Genomic DNA, 27,682 nt, shown 5'->3' on the forward strand with positions numbered 1-27,682 from the left:
TTTTCAAAATATACAAATAACATTACTAAAATAACATTACCAAATATGCCCTAAATATCGAGAGAATTTTTTGTATGGTGTAGAGTTTATTTGTGGTGATTTGTTATATATAACGTTTCAAAATATATTTTTATGATCTTTTGATCATGTTTTATTATTGTCTATTGACCACGAGAAACATTTTTTTGGTAATTTATGTTTTCCATGGTACCACCGAACACCCAAGAACCTTCAAGAAGGGAAAAAGTGATTAATGAAGGCCGAAAAATCTAATCTAAATTCTTGTTGTGTCTCACCTATTTTTATCCATTGTAATTAAAATCATTCAACTACCTAACGAACAGGGCCGGCTGAAGCTATAGGCGAGCTAGGCCACCGCCTAAGGCCCCCACTTATAAGAGGGCCCCCAAATAATAATAATATAGTATATAATATTATTTTTCCATCTGAGAAAAAAAAAATTTACAAACGGCCATCACAATGAAGACCTGTTTCTCAAAGAGGCCCGTTTCTCACCCAAAAAAAAAAAATTTAATTAATTAATTAATTTCAAACGGCTATCACCAAATCTCATCAGGCTACCCGTTTCTCACAGAAGCCCATTTATCACATAGAAAAAAGCTGAAGTGACAAACTGACAATGTAACTAATCCCATCAGATCAGACCATCACCAAATCTTTAGCTTGCATAAGAAAAGATTACAAACAGCAAAAATTATTAGCTTGCAGAAGAAAATATTACAAAAGCAGAAAGAAGAGGCAAATAAGAAAAGAAAGAAAAAAGAAAGAAGAAAAAAAAAAACTCATTCTCTGACTCTCTCTATCTTGATTCTAAAAAAAACACTCATTAGTTGGCTTACTCATCAACTGTGTTGACAATAGACTTGTGTGTTCACTGAAGGTTCGTTTTTTGTTTTCTCTTCCTTTATCTCTTTCGTCTTCTTCATGTTTACTGCTGGGTATCTCGGTTTTTTTTTCATGGGTGTCTGGGGTTTTTTTTTTTTTTTTGAAGAGGGTTTCTCGGTTTTTTTTTCATGGGGTGTCTGGGTTTTTTTTTTTTTTTTTTTGAAGAGGAGTTTGCTCACGGGTCTGGGTTTTTTTTTTTTTTTTCTTTTTTTCTTTTTTTCTTTTTCTTTTGAAGAGGCGCGAGCAGTGTCTGGTTTTTTTTTTTTTTTTTTTTTTTTTTTTTTTTTTTTTTTTTTTTTTTTTCTTTTTAGTTGAAGCTGAACTTTGGTTTGGTTCCTTTAGATTTCTCTAGAAGTCTTTTGATTCTTTGAATGGTCTGAATGGTCAATAGACCCATAAAGAGAAAAGAGTTAAAGTCTTACACATTTAGGCTAAATAGTCTTACACCTTTTGAATGGTCTAAATAGTCTAGTCTTACACGTTTTTTTTTTTTTTTAAAGAAATTAGATAAGTGGTATGGGAGTTAACTGTTAAGTTATTGATCCAGTGATCTAGTCCTACACGTTCTCTTTTTTTTTTTTTTTTTAAATAAAGAAATCAGATTTAGAGGGATAGTGGCCAGGTTTTAGTCTTAGTAGATCAAGTTGAGTCCTACACATTATGCTAAAAAAAAAGGTTTACTGCTACACAAAAGAAAGAGTATTAATAACAAAATTATAAATTTAGAATACTTTACTTTGTACTAATATTAATTTTAATTTTTTTGTGCAGGTTTAAAGTGTAAAGTGATCATATTAAATAAAGTTGTAATTGTGCATTTGATAAAACAGGTTCTATTGTTTTATACATTAAATTTATATTATTCTAGTTAAATTGTAATTTTTTTATTTATTATAGATTGTGTTTCATTTATTCCTAAAAATTTAATTAGTAATTTTGCCTCTCAAAAAGCAAGAAAAATAAATTTTAATTGAAAAAAATATATGAATTTATAATTAAATATAATAAAATGCCTCATTTAAAGCTTTCACCTAGGGCCCCCAAATTCATTGAGCCGGCCCTGCTAACGAATGTTTGGGTGTGAATAAAATATGAAGAAACGTTAAGGCACAAAGAATAATATGACCAAATATGTGGCACCAATTGTGATTAAAGCTAAATAATTCTTTTGTCTTTTGTTCAAGAAGATTGTTAGTTGTTACTTAGAATCACAGGCTTAGCTGTCCCCGTATGGTCTCTGCAAGTACTTGCATGTAACATGGTTTGGCCAACTTCTTTAATTTTATTACATAATTGACACACCTTTAAACATGTTATATGACCGAATTATTTATATAATTATATCATTCGCGTCAGTTCATGAAAAAAAAAAAAAAAACATAAAATTTACTTTTTCTATTTTATATACTAATTTTTCAAAATATCACATATTATATTATATATTTTACACTATATTATATTAAAATATTAATTTTTATTAATTTTTTTAAAATTGTTTCTCTTTCTTCACACAAAATAACTACCATCTACTATTTTTCTTCAACCTTGAAATACATAAAGAAAGAATGAAACACTTAAATCATGTCTTAGGGCCCCTATCGGAGAAAGGGGATTTTTTTTTTCCTTTTTTTTATTTTAAAAAAAGTGATTTTTAACTTCTTTTTTATAAATAAAATAAAATAAAATTATCCACTATTAAGAAAGTGAAAATTTTTTATTAACGCCAAAAATACTATAAATTTTATTTAATAGGTCTTATAAATTATTGTGTTAGCAATCATAAGAAGTAATTCAAATACTTATTTTAATTGTTGAAGTGCTATCAATCACATTCTTTTCCACATCAATTTGTAAACTTTTAGTAGTTAAATAAAATTGTTTAGTCAATTTTACTAATTGGGGACAAGTCAATTTGTAAGGCCTATATAATAAATTTTGTAGTATCTCTACCACTACTCAAGTGATTTTTTTTTTTTTTTTTTTTGAGGGGAAAAACATGGAACTTATTTTATTCAAATAAGCCTAAAGAATCAGCTTGAGGTACATTTTGAAACTGTGGTGGAACTTCCTCCATCCATAGTATAAAATCTGGTATGCTTACTGTCACGCCCCAAACCCAAAAGGGTCCAAAGCATGAGAAATACATCCCAAGGGTACCTATAGGTTTTTCCTTTTTGGCAAATCAAACTATAGGAAATCTTTATTTTCCTTTCTTTTCCACAAGATAAGAATATATAACCATACTAAAATCTCCATATTACAAGTCAGAGCTCTATAATACAATTACGAACAATAACTAAAAATCATGTGCCTCCACATAATACATGAATATATTACAAAACTCTAATTGAATTACACAAAGTTACAATCTTATCAAGAATAAGGACCTTAACATCGAGTCTACCACGCCCAAGGCTAACAAAACTTAAGCGACCTACCTCTAATAGAATTAATTAAGATCTTGTTGAACATAGCAAGATCAAGTCACCAACCATTTACAACAAAAGTCTCCAAATTTAACATAGCACTTTAATCATCACCAAAGAAGTGAGCTCCATACCTAAGGTATAGCTAATAAATCTGAAAAACTGTCAGAGGGTGGGATGAGCTAACGTCCAGTAAGTAGCATAATTAATGGGGGTTAGGGAAATGCAAGTTTCATTTTCAATAATAATAATAATATAACAAGAATGATTAAATAATAAAACACAAAGTTTCTCAAAGTATATACCTTGAAACTATATACCATAATTTGTGAGCACTAACAATATAATTTCCAAAGCCATAAAGTCTAACATACGGTAATTTATCACAAATATACCACACTACCACATAGACCGTCAGGGGATCCACCCATTCACAACTGGCATGATATTGTCCTCTCTAGTATGCAGACTTTTGGCCCCATGGACAGTAGCCTCACCCATACCCTCAAGATTTTTCTCTCCCCCCATGGGCAGCAGAGAGAGCGTGTCAAATAGGACCTCTCTTGCATGTGGTCTCTTGGCCCCATAGGTAGCAACCTCACCCACACGCAATCAAGGAACCTCTTCCCCCCATGGGCAGCAAGGAAGAATGCGTCATCCAAAGTGAACAAAGACTACAGAAACCAAATCGGGTGATCACCGGAAAATCACACATGGCATGGTGTTAAAACCACATAAAGCTCACAGGTACATTTCCTTTCAAATACATAGTTTATAACCAGCTAATCTCATAAAAATCTTAAATAATCTAACTTTCACAAAGTTATAAGGTTTTCAACTTCATTCTTGTCAAAAAAAAAAATTTATATCAATTTCCCACATAACAAGACAAAATAAGCATCTTTAAATTTTCTAATATACCATAAAATCCAAGATTTCCTTATCAAAGATTAAATAAAAGTTGCTCATTTATCCATATCAACAAATTCATGCATTTCCCCAAATGCCATTTCAAATATGATGCATTTTCATATATAATCATACATATATTATGGTTACGACATGATAGCTTTTAGGAAAATATAATTTCCATAGGTAGTTTCCAAAAGCGTGTCTAACCCAAAAACAACATTTACGCAACATGTTTATTTTTCAAAAATCCCATTAAAAAGCTACTTACTTTGCAACCCGCAAAAGCCTAATTTTCCAAGCTCCAAGGGAGATTAGCTAGAATCTAAACAATATCAAGCAAACCTAGTATTTAGCCTCACAAATAATATTTCCACTTCCAAAGTTTCTCAACCAATTAATTTATAAGGCATAGACTCCCATTATACTCATGAATCATTCAATGTATTATCTCTAACATCAAAACCTCAACATTTTATAAGTACTTCCTACAATATTTACACCACATCAACAAGAGATCTATGATACCAAAATCATAATATCCCCCAAAACAAACAATTTAAATCTTTGACTAGTTCCAAATAATCAATAAAAATTATATTCATCATTAATTTCACATTAAAAAGCCAAAACCCCCAAATCTTCACTACTTAGATCACCACCATTGGTACAAACCATAAACCCACTCATTAAATAATTCCACCAATACAAAACTCATACATATAAACACATAAATATCACTTCCAATGCTCATAAATCACATGGATATCATTATTAAAACTTAGATAAAAATAACCTCAAGCAAAAGTGTAAAACACACCAAAAAGTTTAGAAACTTTTACCTCAAATAAATGGATAAAGATGCTTACAGGTTCCTAAAGATTTTCCAACGACATTGCTAGAAAAATGATGGTACAAATGGTGGTATGGAGGTACTGGTGGGAGAGTGTAAGGGAGTGAAGAAAAGAGTGTTTGAGAGAAAAGAAGAAAAAAGAAAAGAGAGCAAGGGATGAATTGAGCCGGCCAAGAGAGAACAAGGTAGATTGAAAATGAATGGTGGGGAAGTGACGTGGTAGTTGGGGTAGTTGTGAGGCACGTGTGGCATAAAAAAAAATCTGATCTTTAATCCTTTTTTAGGGGGTGGGGGGGGGGGGGGGGCTGACTGGGACGTTACACCTACAGCATATCTAGCCAAATTATGAGCTAAAGTATTACATTCTCTCTTTGTATGTGAGTAACATAATTCATCAAAATGACGTGACAAGTTTTTTGCATCCTCAATCAGCAAACCCAGTGGGAGCAGCAACCTTTCCTCCTTCATTATTCCTTTAATAACACTTAAAGAATCACCTTCCAAGACAGCACGTTTTACTCCTACCTCTAGTGCAAAAGAGAGAGCCCAACCCGCCATTAACGCCTCAATCTCATTACTACATAGTTGTTGGTGAATCAGTTTTGAGCAAGAAGCAATTACATGACCTCTGTGATCTCTAATCACGACACCAACACTTGTTTTTTTATCAAGTGGAAACACTGCACCATCAAAATTAATTTTGTAAAGTTCTGATGATGGCGGTTTCCACTGATTTTTAGAGTGACAAGATTGCTACACAAGTGTAGCTGGGGTTACTTGCCTACCTTGGTAATCTTCCAACCAAACTTTTGAGAGGTGAGCAAGCTGGTGAAGTGAGTCCGCTAGTTAGTTAAGGCGAATGCAGTTCCTCTGATTCCATATTATCCAGGCTGTGACAGCGAAGAGCTCGAGCTAACATTTATTTTTGATTTGCCATGATAAGAGCTCTTTGAAGTCCAAGAATTGCACTAAACCCCGGCAGCTCCANTAAATTTTGTAGTATCTCTACCACTACTCAAGTGATTTTTTTTTTTTTTTTTTTTTGAGGGGAAAAACATGGAACTTATTTTATTCAAATAAGCCTAAAGAATCAGCTTGAGGTACATTTTGAAACTGTGGTGGAACTTCCTCCATCCATAGTATAAAATCTGGTATGCTTACTGTCACGCCCCAAACCCAAAAGGGTCCAAAGCATGAGAAATACATCCCAAGGGTACCTATAGGTTTTTCCTTTTTGGCAAATCAAACTATAGGAAATCTTTATTTTCCTTTCTTTTCCACAAGATAAGAATATATAACCATACTAAAATCTCCATATTACAAGTCAGAGCTCTATAATACAATTACGAACAATAACTAAAAATCATGTGCCTCCACATAATACATGAATATATTACAAAACTCTAATTGAATTACACAAAGTTACAATCTTATCAAGAATAAGGACCTTAACATCGAGTCTACCACGCCCAAGGCTAACAAAACTTAAGCGACCTACCTCTAATAGAATTAATTAAGATCTTGTTGAACATAGCAAGATCAAGTCACCAACCATTTACAACAAAAGTCTCCAAATTTAACATAGCACTTTAATCATCACCAAAGAAGTGAGCTCCATACCTAAGGTATAAATTTTCGCCACATCTTCTCCTTGATGTAGTTGAAACTTGCTTTTTTCCCATTTCCCACAAAAGATGGCAACCCCAAGTACTTCTCATAGTGCATGATTTATGGTACACCCCACACTTCTCTGATGTGGTCCTTTATAGCACCATCCATTGCTTTGCTAAAGAAGAGTGTCATCTTGCTCTTATTAATTTTTTGGCTGGAAGCATCTTCATAATCACTCAACATATCCAACACCTTGCCACACTCCTCCATTATAGCCCTGCAAAAAACAAATGTGTTAGTTTAGGGCCCCTTCTACAAAGGGAGAAGCCATGGATATCCCCATTCCTTTCTGCTTTTTTAATCAGCCCATTCAACCCTTCAGTACAAAGCAAAAAAAGGAAAGGGGAGCTAGGGTCACCTTGCCTTATACCCCTTGTTGGGTGAATCATGCCACATGGTTCTCCATTCACCAACACTGAGTAACAATTTTAACACACAACATAATTAGATGTATTCATCCTTCATTAAATCTCATCCTCCTCATTATCCCTTCTAAACAAGCCCATTCCACCCTATCATAAGCCTTACTCATGTCAAGTTTTACTGTCATATAGCCATGGGACCCAGAATTATATCTTTACAAGTAGTGTAGGGTTTCAAAAGCCACCATTATATTATCAGAGATTAATCTATCTTTTGTAAAGGCTGATTGGTGTTTTGTAATGATAGAGGGTAAGACTTTCTTTAAATAGTTTGCTAAAACTTTAGAGAAAATTTTATATAACACGTTACATAAGCTAATAGGGTGAAATTGGTGGGCATGTTCAGGAGAGCTAATTTTAGGGATCAATGTGATAAAAGTATGATTAAGGGATTGTGGTAATGTACCTGAATTTAGCCACATTAGGATGGAGGAGGTAACATCATGGCTAATCGTGCCCCAAAAGTGTTGGTAGAATAAAGGTGGCATGCCATCTAGATCCGGTGCTTTTAAGGGAGCTATTTGTTGCAAGGCCACCTCCACTTCATGGATCTCAAATTGTCAGGTTAGCAAAACATTCACTTCATCAGTAATCACATTTGGCACATACTCTAGCACCTTTGAAGCATCCATCTAACCCTTAGAAGTGAAAAGAGACTAATAGTAGCTTACAAGGACTTCAATAATATCTTCCATATTTGTTTTTCATGAGCCCCCTTCATCTCTAATCCCCTTTATCAAATTTTTCCGATATCTTTTCATGGCACAACTATGAAAGTACTTCGAATTTTTATCTCCTTGCCTTGCCCATAATAGTCTTGACCTCTGTGCCCACATAGTAGCCTCCTTATCCCGCCATTCTTCAATTTCTTTTTTTAATTGCCTAACCCTAGTATCACCTCTTTGGATAGCTTCCTCTTCGGCCTTGAGGAGTAATTTCCCCAATTTTTCCAGCTCCCTTCGCACATTCCCAAACACATTCTTATTCCACCAACTTAAATCCCTACCACATTTTTCCACTCTATGCAATATCCCTTCCTTATATTCGGATCCATCCCTATTCCACACGACTTGGAAAATTTTAGAACATCCAGGATTCGACAACCACATTTCTTCAAACTGAAATAATTTCTTTTTTTAGGAGGGTCCAAACTCGAGAACACAATGTGGATCGGGACGTGGTCAGATGAATCACAACATAAGTGGTGAACCCTCATGCCAGAGAACTTTAAAAACCAATTATTTGTGGCGAAACCATGATCTAGTCTCTCCCAAATTGAGTTGCCATTATCAAAATGTCTAGCCCATGTGAATTTGGAACCAACATAACCCAAATCCATAGATCCACATTCATTTAAAACTTCTCTTAAAAGCTGCATTTGGTTATGGGACCTAAGTGCACTGCCCACCTTCTCATCTTGTCTAATTATCTCATTAAAATCCCTAAAACATAACCATGGAATATCATATAAGGAATTGAGATACCTAAGCTTCTCCCACGCCTCTGTCCTTCTTGTTGTTTCAGGTTCACCATAAAAACCAGTCAAACGCCACTCGTTTTCTGGTCCCTTATCTACTACTCAAGTGAATTAGTTGTAATTAAAAGTAAGAATAAATAGATTACTAAATATTATTTAAATGATATTTAATTACAGTAATACACAAAGGCCTATTCTCCCGTTGTAACTTGTACTATTGAATTATCAAAGGTCCATTTAAAGTCTTCACCTTAGACAATTTGCATAAGAAAATGCAAAATAGAAAAAATGCTTAATTTTACACATGAGAATTTGCACAGCTAGTACAAAAATTCTCGTTTCTTTTAGCATAAAAACCTACTTTTTGTATTTTATATATTAACTTTTCAAAACACTCTACCTCAAATTAATTATTTTATGTTATATTTCATTAAAATATTAAAATTTATAATTATTTATCTTTCTTCACACATAACAATTATTATTAACTCTCTTCATTCATCCTTGAGATATATAAAGAAATAATAAAAAGCTAAATGTAAAATAAATAGTGTCCATATAAATTAATATGGTTATTGTAATAATTAATTATTTTTACACAACATTACATAAATTGATGCGGATAAATTTTAAAATTAATGGACTAAAATGTGATTTTTTTATTCATTATACAAGTAATGATACGATTGCTATTCATCGGCTTAAGGCGTCAGCAGTTCAGCACTATATTTTCAATGAAATTGTTTCACTATCATGATGATGTATGTGTGTGAGAAACAAATCGTAATACATACACTTGCACACACAGAAATGTTTCTGTGAAGTTCCCTTCTTTCTCGAGGATCACGTGAATAGGACAAGTTAGGAGAACGAATCCCACAAGTTTGGTTCTTTTACAACTTTGCCATAACTCATATTTCATAATTCGAAAATACCAAAAATTTGTTTTCAATTTTCATTACTCAAACTCAAATTTTTGAGTTTTGAGTAATAAGAGCATTCATATCAAAACATTAAAAAAAAATAAAAAAATAAAAAAATAAAAACAACTCAAAAAACCACTTTATCTATTTAAACAACTTACTTTATAATACATCAAATATTAAGAGAATGTATTTAGTATCAAATGATACCATGTTAGCGGTATCATTTGGCACAAAATACTTTTTCCAATATTAAAGGTTATATTTTAACATGCAATACATTAAAATAATATAAACAACACAATAAAACAATATATCATATGCAATAAACACCATAAAAAACTAAAAAGAGAAAAAAGAGGAAAGGAGACTTGCCCACAATTAATTTTTTTATTTGTAAAAGTTTTAGCTACAGTAAACTACTGGAGATAGCAGTTTACTGTAGCTAAGAGTTATATTTTTTTAAATATAACATTTTTTATGTAGAGCCCATTTTAGTGTTTTGACTTATAAAATAGCATTTTTCACATCTTAGATGTCAATACTCTAAGAACTTAACTCAAGAATTTATCCAAACAAACTATAATTCAGTGGGTCCCATATTATTTATCCAAACAAACTATGATTTAGTCAACCCCACATTTTTTTTAGTTTTGAATGACGAAAATTGAGTTTATAATTTAGTTTTTATTGATCCAATCCCTCTCTAAAATTTTGAAACAAAAAAGTTTTTTTCCCACGCCTTTTTGACATGGTTTTAAAAATCAGACCGAGGGGAAAACTGAATTTGCCTTCGGTTCCCAGTTTTTCCAGTTTTTACTCGATTTTTAGCCTTTTTTGGACCGGACTAGCCTCTAGTTCCCAATTCAATTGATCGAACTGGTCGGACCGGTCCAGTTTTTAAAACCATGCTTTTTGAATAGAGCCCGCAAATACACAATTGACAATACAACGCATAATATCGGAACATGTTCCTGATAATGCAAAATGCGTCCGGTGGTTATGGCACTCATTCCATATGCTATGCTATGCTTCCAATTAATGTTGTTTCAAAAATTATTCATACTAAGAACATTAACTTTCAGTATTTAAAAAATATCTCATTTTATCGGATTAAAAGTTACTTTATCTATCATACCATACCATTTTACAATACATCTAACATCTTAACTTTTATTTTACCATACAACACATTAAAATAATATATCCACATAATAAAATAATATAATCCAAACCCAATTAAAACCCAAAATCCAATAAAATAGTAGTATTATTTAAAAAAAATACCATCTTGTTAGAATACCATCTTATTTATAAGATGACACTGTAGCACAATGGTAAATTTTTTTACAATTAAAATTCTAGATAATGCATACTTTTAAGGTTTTGATGCTATGAATTTACAATTTGGGGGTTTCTACGATCCCCAATGCCAATGCTACTTTTTTTTTTTTGATGAACAATGCCAATGCTACTTAGAATAGGATTAAACACTACTCTTTATAATATAGTTTTTTTTCTCTCTTCCTTTAGGCAAATTTCAAATGAAATACTTACAAGAATTAGCAGACAATGCTATGCCAAGCATGATGTGGAAATTCAAATACTTAAACATGTATTTTGATTTGTAATGTTTGGATTTTAATTATTGTTGCTACTTGTTACTGCCTCAACAATGGCCCACTCTCAATTTTTTGAAGCGCCACCAAACTGTTGTTGTTCAGAGGCTCAGACCTTAGAGCGTGGTGAGAGTAGTGACAAATTTCCATTATTATAAAAGTGGGTACTCAAAAGTAAAACAGAGAGAATGATACATCTCGTTCAATAATGTTAGTTTGCCCCATTTTTTTCGTATTGAGCATGTAATAGCATTTTGATGGTGAAAGTTAAAAACTTATTTTTAGTCTCAATCATTAAGTCAAAAATTTTAACTTTTAATTATTTTACCATTTTATCCTCTCAAATATTTCTTCATGGTGGACCTGGTCGGGTCCATTATTTTCAAACCCATATCTCTAATAAACCCGTCGCCCTTTGTTGGGTGGAATATTCCTTGATGGAGCATCTCAAATCAGAATAAAATACTTCTCCTGTCTAAGTGATAGTTTGGATAGCAATGCAGTTGCATATGTGCTGGTGGCTGTGTTTTTTGTATGGGTTTTATACACTATTTACGGGACTCGCAAATACAAATTTCAGCAAATTTTTCTTTAAAATTGGGTCTCACGGTACTATTTACATATTTAAAAATTATTTTGCTATAGTGTTTTTAGTTTTCAGCAATAAACGGTATTCAAACAGACCCTAAAAGAACTTTTTTCTCTTCCAAAAAAAAAAAAAAAAAACAACAACAACTAAGGGAACTTTTATGTTTTATCCCTCTTTTAATTATTATTATTATATAAACTTATAAAGTATGTGATAATCCAATGTTTTTTTTTAAGAGAATTTCAACTTATGGTATCCGCTTCTGATGATAACTTACTATTATCAGACCAAGACACTAATCAGTTTTTAGTGTAGGCGAAGATTGAACTCCAAATCTCTTATATAACTATCAGAAACTTTACTAGTTGAGTTAACTAGAACACACGATAATCCAATGTTAATCTCTCACCTTCTCCACTTTTACTATCTAGTATCTACTTATTAAAAAAAAAGTCTCTTCCACTTCAACCCCTCCATTATTTATTTATATACTATTTTTAAATCAAACCCCCGAGATTGCACACACTCTTGAGTGACATAGGATAGGATGGGATGCATGATGACTTGCATTACACTTAAAGAAAAAGAAATTAAATTCTCATGCATAGTTCCAACCTTTTGGGCTTCTAATTCATTTAAGAGTGCGTTTAATTTAGAAAACTACATTGCGTTTAAATTTCTCGAAATATGATACCTGGCAATCTTAATGCACAAAAATATAACTCTTTTTTTATGTTTGATTTGATAAAGGATCTAATAAAATTCATGGGAATAAAATATGGTTATATTTGATTTATTCTTAAGAATCTTCAAAGCATAGCTAGTAATAAGTATTTTTATTCGCCAAAAAAAGAAAGACCATTTTTTAAGGCTGTAGCCACGTATACACAGAAGAGCAAAAATCTAGAGCTAAACTGCTAATTACTGTAGAACCTTACCTAATTGCCGACATTAATATTATTGATAGAAGTACTAAACACCTTTTGAAGTTTGGACTCACAAATAGAAATGTATTTAATTAATTAACCTCAGAATTATAAGAACCTTTTTAAAGTTTTATCTGCGCATGAACTCTGATAGCAAAAGAAAAGAATGTCGAGCAACGAAGAGACTATGGAGTACATGAATGAAGATTCGTTTCAGAAGGCGAAGCAGAAGATAGTGGACCGGTCTAAGGTACTCTATGGTTGTTAATCTGTGAAATTTATTGTCTTTGAATGTTGGGTTGTGAATTTCATTCGTTTTTACGATCTGGGTATGTTTGGGTTTTTTTTTTTTTTTTGGTAGAAAGTGGCTCATACAAAAGAGTTGTTGTCGAAACAAGCGGTTCAGACGAAGGAGATCCTCTCCAAACAGGCCGTTAAGATCGCAAAACAAGCTGAGGAACACGAAAGGTTCATTAACAAGGTGGTCTTTTTGTTTTTCAAGCTTTTAATTATTATTTTATAATTTAAAAAAAAAATAATTAATTGGATGTATTAGTATATGGATCGGATCTTAGTATATAACTGTGATTTGTGTTTTGATTTGTAGGTGACACATCTTTTGGGGGTGCTTGCTTTTGGCGCGTTTTGCTATCTATTGGGAGCGAGTGAGTAGAATTGTTTTGATTCATAGAAAGCTTTAAATACACCAATTGCTTATGTGATTCTCTTTTTGTTGATATTTCTATGTCAGGACCCCAAGATATTCCCTATGTGTATTGCTTATTCTATGTAATTTTTGTTCCTCTCCGGTGGATATACTATCGGTTCATGAAATGGCATTACTATCTTTTGGTAAGCTTTACAATATTGAGAATTTTGTTATATTCCATAATTGCCTGAGTTCATTTATTTATTGATTTATAAAGCTTAATTGGTTTTTTGGGCAGTGGGGTATTCAATTCTGATGGCAAATTTGTGTTTTTGGTTATGTAGTTACTAAACATAGGCTCATGTGTCATTTCTATTATTGTGTGAATTTGGGGGGTTGGAACTAAATGGGGACTGGACTAGAATCATTCACAGTGATGTCATATACTTGTGCGCATTCAACAGATTGCAGTAGTGACTGTTACACCAAAAAGGATTTTTGGGTTGAGGTTGCTGACTCTTGAGGAAAGGCTTCTCGGTATAATGTTTGACAGAAACATTCGCAGTTTAAAAAAATAAAAATAAAAATTCTTTTTCCATCATTTGGATTGTTTCTTAACTTCTAAATGGAAGTGAACACCATATAAGAAGATAGAAAGTGGAGAGGAAAATGAATGGTAATTCGTGAAAGCTATGTGACTGAGATTTTGGTGTAGCAAAAAATTATTATTACTAGGTATATATATTTAGTTAATGCATCCTATTGAGAACTTCAGAGAGCTTATTTTACATTAGTTTTCCACTTTATAATTTTAACTTTTTTTTTTTTTTTTTTTTTTTGGGTGAGAAACTTATAATTTTAACTTTGCCCCCATTAATCCAAAGTTTTTAGGGACCATGACTTATGATCATTTTACATTGTTATATGTATATTTCATTATTGGATTAACCTAAGATGAAAAATGAGGAAGTGACATAATTGTTCTTGTGTCTCAGGATTTTTGCTACTATGCGAATACAATCTTCTTGGTCGACCTTCTTTTGTATCCAAGGAATGAAAAGCTTTTTATGGTTTGCTTCTCATTTGCTGAGGTGAGCTAGTACTCCTAGGGCTCTCTGCACCTCTATGGGGAAATGATTCACTTGTCCAATTTCTTGGCTCATTTCTATGGTACTGCAGGGACCATTAGCATGGGCATTAATTGTTTGGCGCTGTAGCTTGGTTTTCAGTTCTGTTGACAAAATTGTTAGTGTCCTTATACATCTTTTACCTGGTGAGTTGGACCTTATTTTTTTTGGTGGCCTTCTTTATTTCGTACCTTTAAACTTTTTCATTTTTTTATTTTTGAAATGGTTAGAGATATGTATGCTAGTATGCTGAGCCCCCTGTGGCTTGAACTAGGGCCCTCCTGCTCCCCCATGCACTTGGTACATGACTAATGAGTCCAGTTAAGTACCTTTAAACAATTGTCTAATAATTTCCTGGTGGAAGGAAAAGACGTAAGGCTTAAAAGTGAATGATTGAAATTTTTCAAAAACTAGTCAATTTCTGAATTGAACTATTGATTGTATCTATGTTAAAAAAAATATAAAATGTGACATAATTAAACTTGAATTACCAATGAGCTTTAACTCATATGGTACCTCCTCTCTCTATAAAAGGAAAATAGAGGGTGATGTTGTGGGTTCAAGACCTATTGGTGCACGTGTGACTTACCAATCCATACATTTGACTTTGAATTCTATCTTATATATGTTAATCAGAATCTTGTAAGGTTCTAGAATCCTTGCATATTTTTTTTATTATGGTTGTTACATATACATTTTCTGATTCAGTAGAACTGAACCTTTTTAAACATGCAAGAGTTTCATGCTAGGTTAGGCCATCAGCCATCTTAAGTTTTGACTGCCTTTAGCAAAATGTAGATTTATATGGGTTCTTTCGAGTAGGTTTGGTCATTGATACCCTGATATTTACTTTATTGGTCGAAAACCCATGTCAAATATCATGATGCCTAGAGTTATTGATTGCTGTAATTCGACTGTGTTGAATAACTATAGTTAGGTTTCAAAAAATTTGCATTGGTTTCATATCTTTAGCAGATTGGTGCCTTAAAGTCTCAAACAGTATAATGGGTAGCATTTAGACCTGTGATTTGTTACATATTACTTTGGAGTGTGAAAAAGTAGTGCACTTTTTGGGCTGAAGATTGTTCTAGTTTTGTCATTTTGCAGTATCAATCTGTATATTTAGTCACATTAGTAGCTATGCCTGTGCAGATAGTTAGAGAGATCTTCCCTAGTGATAGTTATAGAGTTCAAAGGATTTTGTATGTAGATCCCTGTCTGATAATAGGCTTTAAAATCTTAACCCACACCCAACCAACTCCAGCATCATAGGTTACTCAAGTCCAACCTAAAGTCCATTCCTGCCACAATATCAACCAGAAAATTAAGGGGAAAAATAAACTCCCAGCGCGCCACAACCACCCCCCCCCCCCCCCCCCCCAAAACACCCCCAAAAAGAAAAAAACACTTCTTTTTTCATCCCAAAAATTAAGACTGAAAGAGAATCAATTTACATTGTGAATATATGAAACTCTAGTATCCGGCAGTCAGGGATTGATACTCCAAAGACAACCCAACTACAACTACTGTTCTGGGCTCCTCCAAAAGATAGGCCCCAGGTTTATGATGTATTACATCCCTCGTGGTGTATTATTAGTAATCTCTCTTATACTAAATGAAATATTTTTCCTTTTCAGGTATAGTTTTCTTCACCATTCGGTGGTGGGACCCAGCAACCTTTGCAGCCATGCACCCTGAAGGAACTTCTCACAGAGCTTCTTGGCCATATGTGGAGGGTAGCTCTTACCTTTGGACATGGCTTTTTCTGGTTCCTTTAGTTGGTTATACCCTATGGCAGGCTCTCTATTTTCTCATTGTCAATGTCCTGCGTCGACAAAGGCTGTTAAGAGATCCTGAAGTCATGACTTCTTACAGGTAGTCAACTTTCTCCCTCTTAAAGTGTTTCACTGCACATTTATCAACTGTTGTGTGATTATTACTGGTTATAAAATTAATTTTCTATGATTTAATTTTGTTGGATAGAATTTTGCCTCCCAGTTCCAACAGCCCCCTCCACCACCACCTAATTTATGTCCTCAATCTCCTAACTACTGACTTCTTGGTTTGGTAGGGAACTCTCAAAAAAGGCACAGAAAGCTAACAATATTTGGTGGCGCTTAAGTGGTTTGCTCGGGGATGAAAATCGCTTGCTCATGTACATTGTGATCCAAGGCTTGTTTACTGTAGCAACCATGGCACTTACAGTCCCATCTTCTTGTCATATAAATTCCATGTGATTTTCCAAATACTGAAGGTTTCTGCTACTGTATGGTATGGTGGAAGCTTTCTGCTAGAGGTAATGCCTAGGCAGGTGATTCTTAAGGAGAAGAAGAAATTGGAAATGCACCAATAACTCAGCAAGATCAATCCTCCAGTGTGACGAAAAATACCACAATGATGAATAATTCTACTGGGACAGGCCAGTCCTGAAAATTAAGTGTTTTTTGTGGTAGTCACTAGTTGTAACAAATTAGTTATACTTTGTAGAAAGTTTTTAAATAGCATTGTGTTTCTTTAGCAGATCAATGGTAATGATTTGTTTGTTAAAGTTGGATCTTGGGGTATTGTGAATAATTTTATTTGCTATATGCACCTCTGCAGATTTTGAAATTTTGTAGAATTCAGATTGGAATCTGATCATGGCAGTGTTTCAACTTTCGAGTCAGCAATGTCCTGCTGTGTATTGTTATAAAGTGCACCTAGTTATTACTTTTTTTTTTTAGCTTGGTGAAGTTACTGGATTTTGAGCAGCAGACTTAGTTGGCTATAAATTCTTCCATTTTGCAAGCTAATGGTGATTTTATTGTGTTTTCCTCTACTTGGCCGCTCTTGCCATTTGGTCTGCAATTTATAATGCTATTAGGTGTTGAAATATTAAAGCAATGCTTTGCCTTCAAATCAAAGGGACTTGTTTAGGATTCCAATGCTTAGCTTTAAAATCTAGTGATACCACCTCTCTCAATATGTGATGAAAAGTTTCAGATTTATGTATTTCACATGTTTGGCCATTTCTCTGTTGTCTAACACCTTGAGCTCGTTCTTGTAATGCATCGTAGCCTACATTTAACAAATATTGGAATGTTGGGTTTGACCACCTCACTTTATTGCATTTTCTAAAAACCCAATTTTTGGGCTCTCTCCTCTTATTTCAGTCCATTCAAAAATATCGCAAACGAATTTTTAATACTCTTTAATTTTATATATAAAAATGGAAATTGCTGTGACATTTAGTACGGAATTAATCATCTATGTTTTCCGAGATTTAAAAGACACCGAATTTCATTTTCATAGATAATTACATGGTAGTGTATTAACTATTAAGAAATAATTATTTTGCGTTTTTTTATTTTTGATATTTTGTTTATATATATATATATATATATATGTATATATATTATAGGAGCATGATTTTAAGGAGCCCAAGCCCAAGTAAAATTGGGCCATGGATAAAGATAAGCCCACTAAAGCCTAGCTCACTTTAAGATTGAGCCACCCCAAAAGAACCAAACCTCAGACCATGGACTGAGTATAGCGCTACCCAAAATCCGAGGATGATCTCACCGAGGACCATATTCGAAATCAATATCCATTCTGAGCTAATAGAGATAGATCACCTTCCGATCTCCCAATGAATAATTCTAGAAGGTATGAGATTGTCCGAGAGAGCTTCATGATGGTTTGACAGTAACCTCCGCATTAATGAGAATCACCTGCCTAGCATAGTTGCATTTAATGCTGAAGGACGGGCATGAGCAATAAAAAAAGCCCCAAAAGTCTCCATTCATGATGAAAATAAGAAAGGACGAGTCCAATGGGACAAAAAGTTATTCAGTTGTATAGGGACAACACATCTTGAAGAAGTAAGAAGAGTAAATATAGGGCAAGATAATGGCAAAACGGACGGGACACACATAAAAGCAAACCAAAAAACACTAAAGAAAGAATTGTGGAGAAAAAGAGTGAGGGTTCTTGTAACATTCTAGTAGTTCTTGTTCTTGAGAGGAACTTTGTAATATTATCCGGTGAATCGAATATTATATCTTATTTTATGTAGTTTTTATGTAAATGTTTGTTGTTTTTGATCAAATCTGCCACTCTGGATTGTTATCAACTTATAATATAAATTAATTGTGATTCCTACTTAATCTTTAGTTAAGTTCTGGCTTGCACAATGCTAATTTGGATCTTCATAAATTATAAAAATAATAATAATAATAATAATAATAATTGTTTCATACCTGGACCCCCCTCCCTCAATAGAAATTCTAACTCCTTGTCTGGAACGCACACAAACACCAAACAATATCCTATCCCATTTCAGAGGCTTAAGTGGTGGTGGAAAGTGGTTGTCAACACTCAACGTGCCTTGCAATGCATCAAATTTCAATTGGCCAGAGAATGAAATCCATTTATGAGCACACACAAAAACCACAAATGACATTGACATTAGCACACTCTAAAAATTCAGTAAAATTTGTTCACATCCAGAATAAAAAAGAAGTAATGTTAGGAACACATAAAGTCTCATAACTTTTGTCAGGACAAGTTATAAATGGTAGAGGTAAAATGATGAGTTCACACCTTCACAACTCACTGCTCACCACGTTGTAAGTTGTGACAAAAATTGTAAAATTTTACGTGACTATTGATATTGATATGAATCATATGATACAGTAGTCAGCGAGGCGGCGGAGGTTGATGTGGTTTGATTCGAGTCACATAAATTATTATTATTATTAATGTATAACTAGTCCTTATCATTGTTCTACTACTCAAACCTCTAAAAACATTCACCTGCCATTCTAAAATCCACTACACCTAACGCACATCAAACTCCATATACCCACCACCCGATCCATTCAATACATCACATCAAAGCAGACAATTCGAACACTATGAAGGAGATCCAACGGTTCAAATTCAAAATCAAAGTCAACCTCGCTCACACCCAATACATATTGAAGCGAGCTCAAGATAGGGGTGAAGCTTATCACAATTGTGAATAGAATATGGATGATGACGTCACCAACCCACATTTGTTTTTGAAAAATCCCATCTAGTAATGGATTTTTACCAACCCACATTTGTTATAAGTCCGTGTCTTTAAGAATTTAGTCTAACCAACCATAAACCTCTGTTCGGGTTGAAACTTGAAAGTATTACAATTTATAAATTTAAAGACACCCTTTTGTAAGTACAACAATAATATAGGCTTCTTTCTTTGGCTTAAGAACTCTATAAACTCTTCACTCTCTCTGTCTCTCTCTGCGTGTGGATATATATATATATATATATAATAAGGCCTTGTTTGGTTGAAACAGTAGCAAAAAGAAGAAGGAGATCGATGATGGTGGAGTTGTTTGTGCTAGGGTGTACTGGAGTCGTTCTGTTTCTCCACGGAGCCAATTTCTTCTTTCACGTTCTCACTCAACATGTTGCCATTCGATCACTCAGGTATTTAGCTCTCTGAATCTTTTTCTTTTCTGGGATTATATAGCTGAATATCTTTAAAGGGTTTCAAAAGAATTATTAGTCTGAGGTTTTTTATTTGGAAAACTTTTTCTTTCCTAGGGCTTCATGAATCTTGATAGAAGTATGGAACCCAGAATGTGTTTGATCAGTTGGCATCGAAAAGTTAATAAATTTTCCCTTAGAATTCTAAATTTCCTATTGATGTTTGGGTTGAAAATTAAAATAGATGATCTTCTTGCAGCCAGTAAAAGTAAAAGTAAAAATATAAATTCATTCTTTTGTTTATGATTCGGGGTATGGTTTTTATGTTTTTCGATGACATTGAATCTCCTTGTCTCATTTATATCCTAAGAGGAAAAAAAAAAAAAAAAACACTGTAATTTAGGTGCTATATTGTTTTTTTTTTTTCTTTTTCTTTTGTTGATAACAGATGCTATATTGTTGGTTGAGAAATCGCTGGTGTGTACGAAACTAAAAATTCGATAATATTAACAATAAGTCTTGCACAAAACTGTAGAGATGAAAAGTTATTATTGACAGGTAAAGAAATACTAATATTAGTACTAAGCTCATATAAGAATCACTAAAAATATTTCAAATTTTTTGGTATATGTAGCATTATTTTTTGTGTTTTTATTTATTTATTTTATTGAGCATGTAGCATTACCCTAATCTTTTTTTTTTTTTTTTTTTGAGATTGAGCATTACTCTAATCTTAGAAGATGCTATGTTACTGATGAAAAGTTTATTAATTCTATGATTAGTTAGAATTTAAACAGTTGTGGACTAAGATATTAGCACAAAAGTGAAGGTAAGGTAAGGTTAAGGTACCACTCATTCCAAGCATACAAAATGACAAAAACGTAATGCCATAGTTTGTTTAGGTTTTTCGTGCACATTTTTAATATTGTTGGTCGGTCTTGAAAGTGTGGTGGACAATCATTGATGTTTTTTATTTGTTTATGAAAAGCAAGAAGATTTTATCGAAACAGAAACTGTACAAAAATCATTGACGTATTAGTATTGTGTCATGCATTTTAATGATTTTTTTATTCTATAAGCTTGATATGATGACCTGGCTTGATGTTGATTTTTCCCATTATTATTATGATATTGGATGTTTGTATACCAGTGTTAACATTTTTTATTTAAATTTATTATTTTCTGTTCCAGTTTCTTTGGATCTGTTGGATGGTAGATCAAGACCTAAATGCTGCAGCCATATGAACTTCTTCACGCCAAGTTTTCGTGTAGTATGGAGAATAAATACAATTCCAAAGAAGGAATGGGAGTTTATTTTGCACCTGCCGTGAAGCTTTGTATATATTTATTATGATCAACATTTTGACAAGCTTAATTTGGTGCATAATGGGTGAAATAATGAAATAAATGGAAGGGTTTCGTTGAAAGTTTAATGGAGCCAAACTATGTTGCAAATTGTAATCCAATATTTACTTCCAATTCTCACCAATAAATACTCCACTCCATATGTAGTAGTTAACTTCTTCCTCAATGCGTGATGCTTTCTGATGAGGCCTACTTCACACGCTGACCTTCCGCTGCATAGGCCATCCATGTTTAATTTATATCTAACTCCAGCCAACTAATGGCTTCTCCTTCACTTTTGGATCAAACAATTTGCCTTGGGATTAGTCATGTATGTGTGTCCGTTTGTTTTTTCGATTTTTTTGATAGCTTTTAGTTTTTATATATAGTTTTTAATTTTTTTTTTAAATATAAGTATATTTTAGCACACCTTTTAAAAATAAAAAAAAATTTGATGTTAAATGCGCATATAAAAGTGTAGGCACAAAATATGTGGAGAAAAGCATAACCCATTGTCTGCCATGAATTGGTAGGTATAACTTACAAAAATGAATAAACTGAACCTTTTTTCTTTTTGGCTTTGGTTGTTGGGTGAACCTAAACTACTCTAGAGAGAGAGAGAGAGAGAGAATTTTTAGTGGGGTCTCAAAGGTTTTCTTTGGAATGGGCTAAAGCTAAATACTATGGAATTTTATTCCAAAAGAAGAGGAGACTTGGTAGATTCAGCACGTGAACGGTAGCTAAAGTTTTACTTTAATGAAACTTAATAAATTAAGAATTGTCGGTGAAAAATCCGAGAATCAAGCTTTAAAATTTGTTTGATTTATTCTGTCAAAAAAAAAAAAAGTTTGTATGATTTATGTTTTTTAAATCAACAACAACACATTAATGATGCATGTCAGCGGCATAAAAAACAACAAATATTGCATGCTTTTACTTAAATACCCTTTCAACAATTTTTATCATCTCCTCCATCTTTTGGTTTCTTCATTCATCCTTATATTTTGATTTTTTCCTGTCAACCATTTGTTATTATTATTATTATTATTAAGCTTTAGCCTCCAAAAAAATAACTTTTTAAAAAAGAAATAAGACTCCTAAATTCAAATATTCATGAGATGAAACATTTAAAGAAAAATTTATCTAAAAAAAAAATAAGAATACATAGATAAAATTAGCGGTATAGTAAAAAAAGAAAATAAAATAAAAATAAACTTATATATTTTATCTCTTATAAACATACATGGCTTTGGTTGGATTGGGTCGACTGGTTATACTTATATACGTTCAATCGATTGCAAGCACTCTCTTTTCAATATATATTATTAAAATTCACATAATATGCCTAAATATATTCCAAATTTCTAGATTCATCAAAACCAGTTCTCAAAAATAAATCAAACTTAAAATTAAAATAAGGTTAATAAAATAAACTTAAAAATATGGTGGGTTGCTTTGAGTCAGACGAATTGAAAAAATTATCAATTCAAACTTGACACAACTTAAGACTTAGATTACATCCTTCCTATATATTTCTTTTACTTTGTCTTTAAATTGTAACTAGGAAAAAGAATCTTGCATTTTCTCTTATTTATGTTCAATTGTTTAACAAATAAACCAAAATTAAGCCAAATTTAAGCTTGACTATTAAAGGAGCTAAGCTCAAACATGATAATATATCTATGAATAAGCTCGTGAACATGATAAAAGTTTTATAGTTTATTATAATTTATAATTCCATCCGTAGTAAAATTCATTGATTTGTGAAGGGGGTAAAAATAGGTAGTCAATGGTTTTACTATATATGAGAAAGACTAAAGTGTAAAATACACCCCAAAAATTTGGGGTCTTGTAATTTTTCTCCCTAAAGTAGGGCTACTTTAGTAAGACGACTAAGATCGTGCATTTTCAAGATTGTAAGTAGGATCGGTAAAGTCTAATTGATCCTACATTTATTAAAGATCCTACTAAAAACCCAAATTTGCTTTAGGTTGGTTTAAAAAAACAAAAACCCAATCAACCTAATGGATAGAAATAATCCAATGGGCCTTAAACAATGTTGAAGTGTTGAAATACCTCTATGTAAACTAAAAATATCAAAAACAATTTTCACTTTAAATTACAAACTTATTCCATATAGTCTTAATTATGTGGGATCAAAAAATGATTATCTTCCTAAGCATATATTTATTATATGTTTATGTTGTTAGAAATGAGATAATTGTATTCTTTTAAGCTTAGCTATTGTGTGTCACTATAAAATAAGCATTTAAATTTACTGATTTGTTTCGTTAGGATTGATGCATCAATTGATGGAATAGGAATTAAATCTTTTTTATGCAATTTTTTTTTTTTGTATAAATGAATTCATAATTTATATGATTATTTAACGAGCAAAGTCATAACTAGTATTTTTTTTTCCTCCTAAAAAATGTATGATCTTACTAGCCACAATTCCACCAACCTCCCATAATCCTATTTAGGATTCCAATTTTGACAACATTTCCTAGCATGTCCAAGACATTTGGAGTTTAAATCCTCTCTCAACCCAATCAATTACATTTTTACCCCTCTTTTTGTAACGTTGAACATGGACATCTTAGGTAATCGTTGGCATTTGACTCTAATTCAACAAACTTAATAATATTTTCTTATTTTTTGGTTCACGTTGTTCATAACTTTTTTATTTTCGTGTTTTTTTTTTCCCTTATCTTCTTCTTTTTTTGCCCCACCTTTTGTCTTTTTCATCTTTTATTTTTCTGTTTCTTCTATTCAGTGTTCGTTCACTTCATTGTTTTGGGTTTTTTTTTTTTTTGGTGTGCTCATCTCACAACTAAAAACCTAATATTAAATTTAAATTATTGTTTATAGGTTTTTAGTTGTGAGATGAGCACAAAAAAAAAAAAAAAACCCAAAACAATGAAGTGAACGAACACTGAATAGAAGAAACAGAAAAATAAAAGATGAAAAAGACTAAAGGTGGGGCGAAAAAAAGAAGAAGAAAAGGAAAATAAAAAAACACAAAAATAAAAAAGTTATGAACAACATGAACCAAAAATAAGAAAATATTATTAAGTTGGTTGAAATAGATTCAAATGCCAATGGTTACCTAAGATGTCCATGTTCAACGTTACAGGGGCACAAATGTAATTGACTAGGTTGAGAGAGAATTTAAACCCCAAATGTCATGGACATGCTAGGAAATGTTGTCAAAATCAGAATCCTAAATAGGATTATGGGAGGTTGGTGGAATTGTGGCTAGTAGGATCATACATTTTTTAGCAAAAAAAAAAAAAAAAAAAAAAAAAAAAAAAAAAAAAAAAAAAAAACACAACAACAACAACAACAACACCACTAGTTATGACTTTGCTAGTTAAATAATCATATAAATTATGAATTCATTTATTAAAAAAAATTTTGCATAAAAAAGATTTAATTCCTATTCCATCAATTGATGCATCTATCCCAACAAAATAAATCAATAAATTTAAATGCTTATTTTATAGTGACACACAATAGCTAAGCACAAAAGAATACAATTATCTCATTTCTAACAACATAAACATATAATAAATAAATACATAGGAAGATAATCATTTTTTGATCCCACATAACTAAGACTATATGGAATAAGTTTGTAATTTAAAGTGAAATTTGTTTTTGATATTTTTAGTTTATATAGAGGTATTTTCAACACTTCAACATTGTTTAAGGCCCATTGGATTATTTATATCCATTAGGTTGATTGGATTTTTTTTTTTTAAACCAACCTAAAGCAAATTTGGGGTTTTTGTAGGACCTTTCATGAATGTAGGATCAGTTAGATTTTACTGATCCTACTTACAATCCTGAAAATACGCGATCTTAGTCGTCTTACTAAAGTAGCCCTACTTTAGGGAGAAAAATTACAAGTCCCTAAATTTTAGAGGTGTATTTTACACTCTAGCCTTTCTCATATATAGTAAAACCATTGACTACCTATTTTTACCCCTTCACAAATCAATGAATTTTACTACGAATGGAATTATTAATTGTAATAAACTATAAAACTTTTATCATGTTCACGAGCTTATTCACAGATATATTATCATGTTTGAGCTTAGCCCCTTTAATAGTCAAGCTTAAATTTGGCTTAATTTTGGTTTATTTGTTAAACAAATGAACATAAATAAGAGAAAATGCAAGATTCTTTTACCTAGTTACAATTTAAAGACAAAGTAAAGAAATATATAGGAAGGATGTAATCTAAGTCTTAAGTTGTGTCAAGTTTGAATTGATAATTTTTTCAATTCGTTTGACTCAAAGCAACCCACCATATTTTTAAGTTTATTTTGTTACCTTTATTTTAATTTTAAGTTTGATTTATTTTTGAGAATTTTTTTTTGATGAATCTAGAAATTTGGAATATATTTAGGCATATTATGTGAATTTTAATAATATATATTGAAAAGAGAATGCTTGCAAGAGATTGAACATATATAAGTATAACTAGTCGACCCAAGCCAACCAGAGCCATGTATGTTTATAAGAGATTAAATATATAAGTTTATTTTGATTTTGATTTTTTTACTATGCCACTAATTTTATCTATGTATTCTTATTTTTTTTAGATAAAATTTTTCTTTAAATGTTCCATCTCATGAATATTTGAATTTAGGAGTCTTATTTCTTTTTTAAAAAATTATTTTTTTTGGAGGCTAAATAATAATAATAATAATAATAATAATTAATAAATAAATAACAAATGGTTGACGTTTACTTTCATGTTGCGCCTGACACAGCCGTGTAGGAAAGGGGGAAAAATCAAAAGATAAGTATGAATGAAGAAACCAAAGGATGGGGGAGATGGTAAAAATGGTTGAAGGGGTATTTAAGTAGAAGCATGCAATATTTGTTGTTTTTTATGCTGCCTGACACGCATCATTAATGTGTTGTTGTTTTTCTTGATTTCCTAGGCTAATTTAGTAAAATCATGTAGACTTAACGGGTGTTGTGCAACACCCGTTAACAGGACCCAAAAAGCCTGGACAACACTCGTTAACGAAAGCCTTATTAAGAAACATAAATCATACAAACTTACCCGTTAACAAAAGCCTTTTTAAAAAACATAAATCATACAAACTTTTTTTTTTTTTTGACAGAATAAATCATACAAGGGCATTGGCACTTGCTTGGTTTAACTCTCACTTTTTTTTTTCTTTTTTTTTCTTGACTTATTTTTTTAAATAAAAATAAAAACTTTTATTGTATAGCTAGTTATCTAAAGTTAAAAATATTAAGAAATTGTGGGCTCTAAGGGATGGGTTAATCCTAGCCAAGAAGATGGGATTGACTAATTTAATTATTGAGCTTGATGCTTTGAGTGTTGTAATCCTTATGAATAATGATTCTGAAAATTTTATGATGGAAACACTCTTAACTGATTGTAGGAACCTCTTGAAGGAAATCCCAAGCAAGCGTATGATCCATTCCTACCATGAAGCCAACCAATATTAATGCGCGGATGCGCTAGCAAAATTAGGGGCGCAATCCTTATCCCATTTTGTTGTATTTTGTAATGCACCACCTGTAGTGGAGACTTTGTTAGCTTTGGATAAAGCTAATATGCATTGTAATAGACTTGTGAATTCTTAGTTTAATGTTAAAGCATGGTTTACCCAAAATATATATATATATATATATTAATAAAAGAAAAAAGATATGCAAGGGCTTTGGCACGTTAAATAACAGAGGTTTCTACGACATACCATCAATTATTTTTGAATCATGACATGACATATCTAGTGGCCCAAAGGCCAAAAGTCCAATAAAAAAAACAACTCATATGGTGAAAGTGCCATTGCCCAGTCTTCTCTTCTTCTTCTTCTTCTTCTTCTTCTTCTTCTTCTTTTTTTCTCCTAAAAAAAATGTAAATGTGCCAAGTCTAGGGGAAAATGAGCTTAATTTGCTCTTATTTTGTAAAAAATCTAGTACAATACCCCTGTTTTGAAACTATTAAGCACCATGTCCTTACTTTGAAACTCGATTTTAAAAAAATCGAGTTACAAGTGGAACTTGACATTAGCAATGTCGAGTTTTATGCATATTTTACCACTTAGTTAAAAAAAAAAAAAATTAAGTGAAACTCAACTTTGCTAAAGTCAAGCTTCAATTAAAAATTTACATATAACTCGATTTTGAGAATATCGATTTTATACCGAATTCGATTTTGTTAAAATCGAGTTTCAAAAACAAGGACAGAATGCTTAATGGTTTCAAAACAGAGACATTGTGCCCTTTTTTCCACCAAGTCTAATAGTTGCCTAATTTCTTGAAATAATGTCTAATGATATGGAAAATGACTCGTCAGAACTTAGATGAAAAGTTGGGAGTACTTAAAAACTATTT

The 27,682-nt window shown here is 32.1% G+C and overlaps 1 protein-coding gene and 1 long non-coding RNA gene across 3 annotated transcripts; both read left to right on the forward strand.

Annotated features, from left to right (window-relative positions):
• The first annotated feature begins 12,727 nt into the window (after nucleotides 1-12,727).
• On the forward strand, nucleotides 12,728-17,212 carry LOC112023542 (glycerophosphocholine acyltransferase 1). Its single transcript, XM_024056154.2, is given in 10 exon segments — nucleotides 12,728-12,971; nucleotides 13,083-13,202; nucleotides 13,329-13,386; nucleotides 13,473-13,573; nucleotides 14,366-14,461; nucleotides 14,550-14,643; nucleotides 16,135-16,372; nucleotides 16,569-16,699; nucleotides 16,702-16,839; nucleotides 16,842-17,212. Coding segments are annotated over 10 exon segments (1,146 nt in total). The 5' UTR covers nucleotides 12,728-12,887; the 3' UTR covers nucleotides 16,928-17,212.
• A 2,354-nt stretch (nucleotides 17,213-19,566) lies between these two features.
• On the forward strand, nucleotides 19,567-21,444 carry LOC112023546 (uncharacterized). 2 transcript variants are annotated; one of them, XR_002884049.2, is made up of 3 exons: nucleotides 19,567-19,687; nucleotides 19,819-19,951; nucleotides 21,143-21,444. It is a non-coding gene; the product is annotated as an uncharacterized LOC112023546 (long non-coding RNA). The 2 variants fall into 2 exon arrangements; XR_010629443.1 differs by lacking the exon at nucleotides 19,567-19,687 and having other exon boundaries at nucleotides 19,695-19,951.
• Nucleotides 21,445-27,682: the final 6,238 nt, after the last annotated feature.

This window comes from Quercus suber, unplaced genomic scaffold (assembly GCF_002906115.3).
Source record: "Quercus suber isolate HL8 unplaced genomic scaffold, Cork oak 2.0 scaffold_96, whole genome shotgun sequence".
In the NCBI taxonomy this organism is placed as follows: domain Eukaryota; kingdom Viridiplantae; phylum Streptophyta; class Magnoliopsida; order Fagales; family Fagaceae; genus Quercus; species Quercus suber.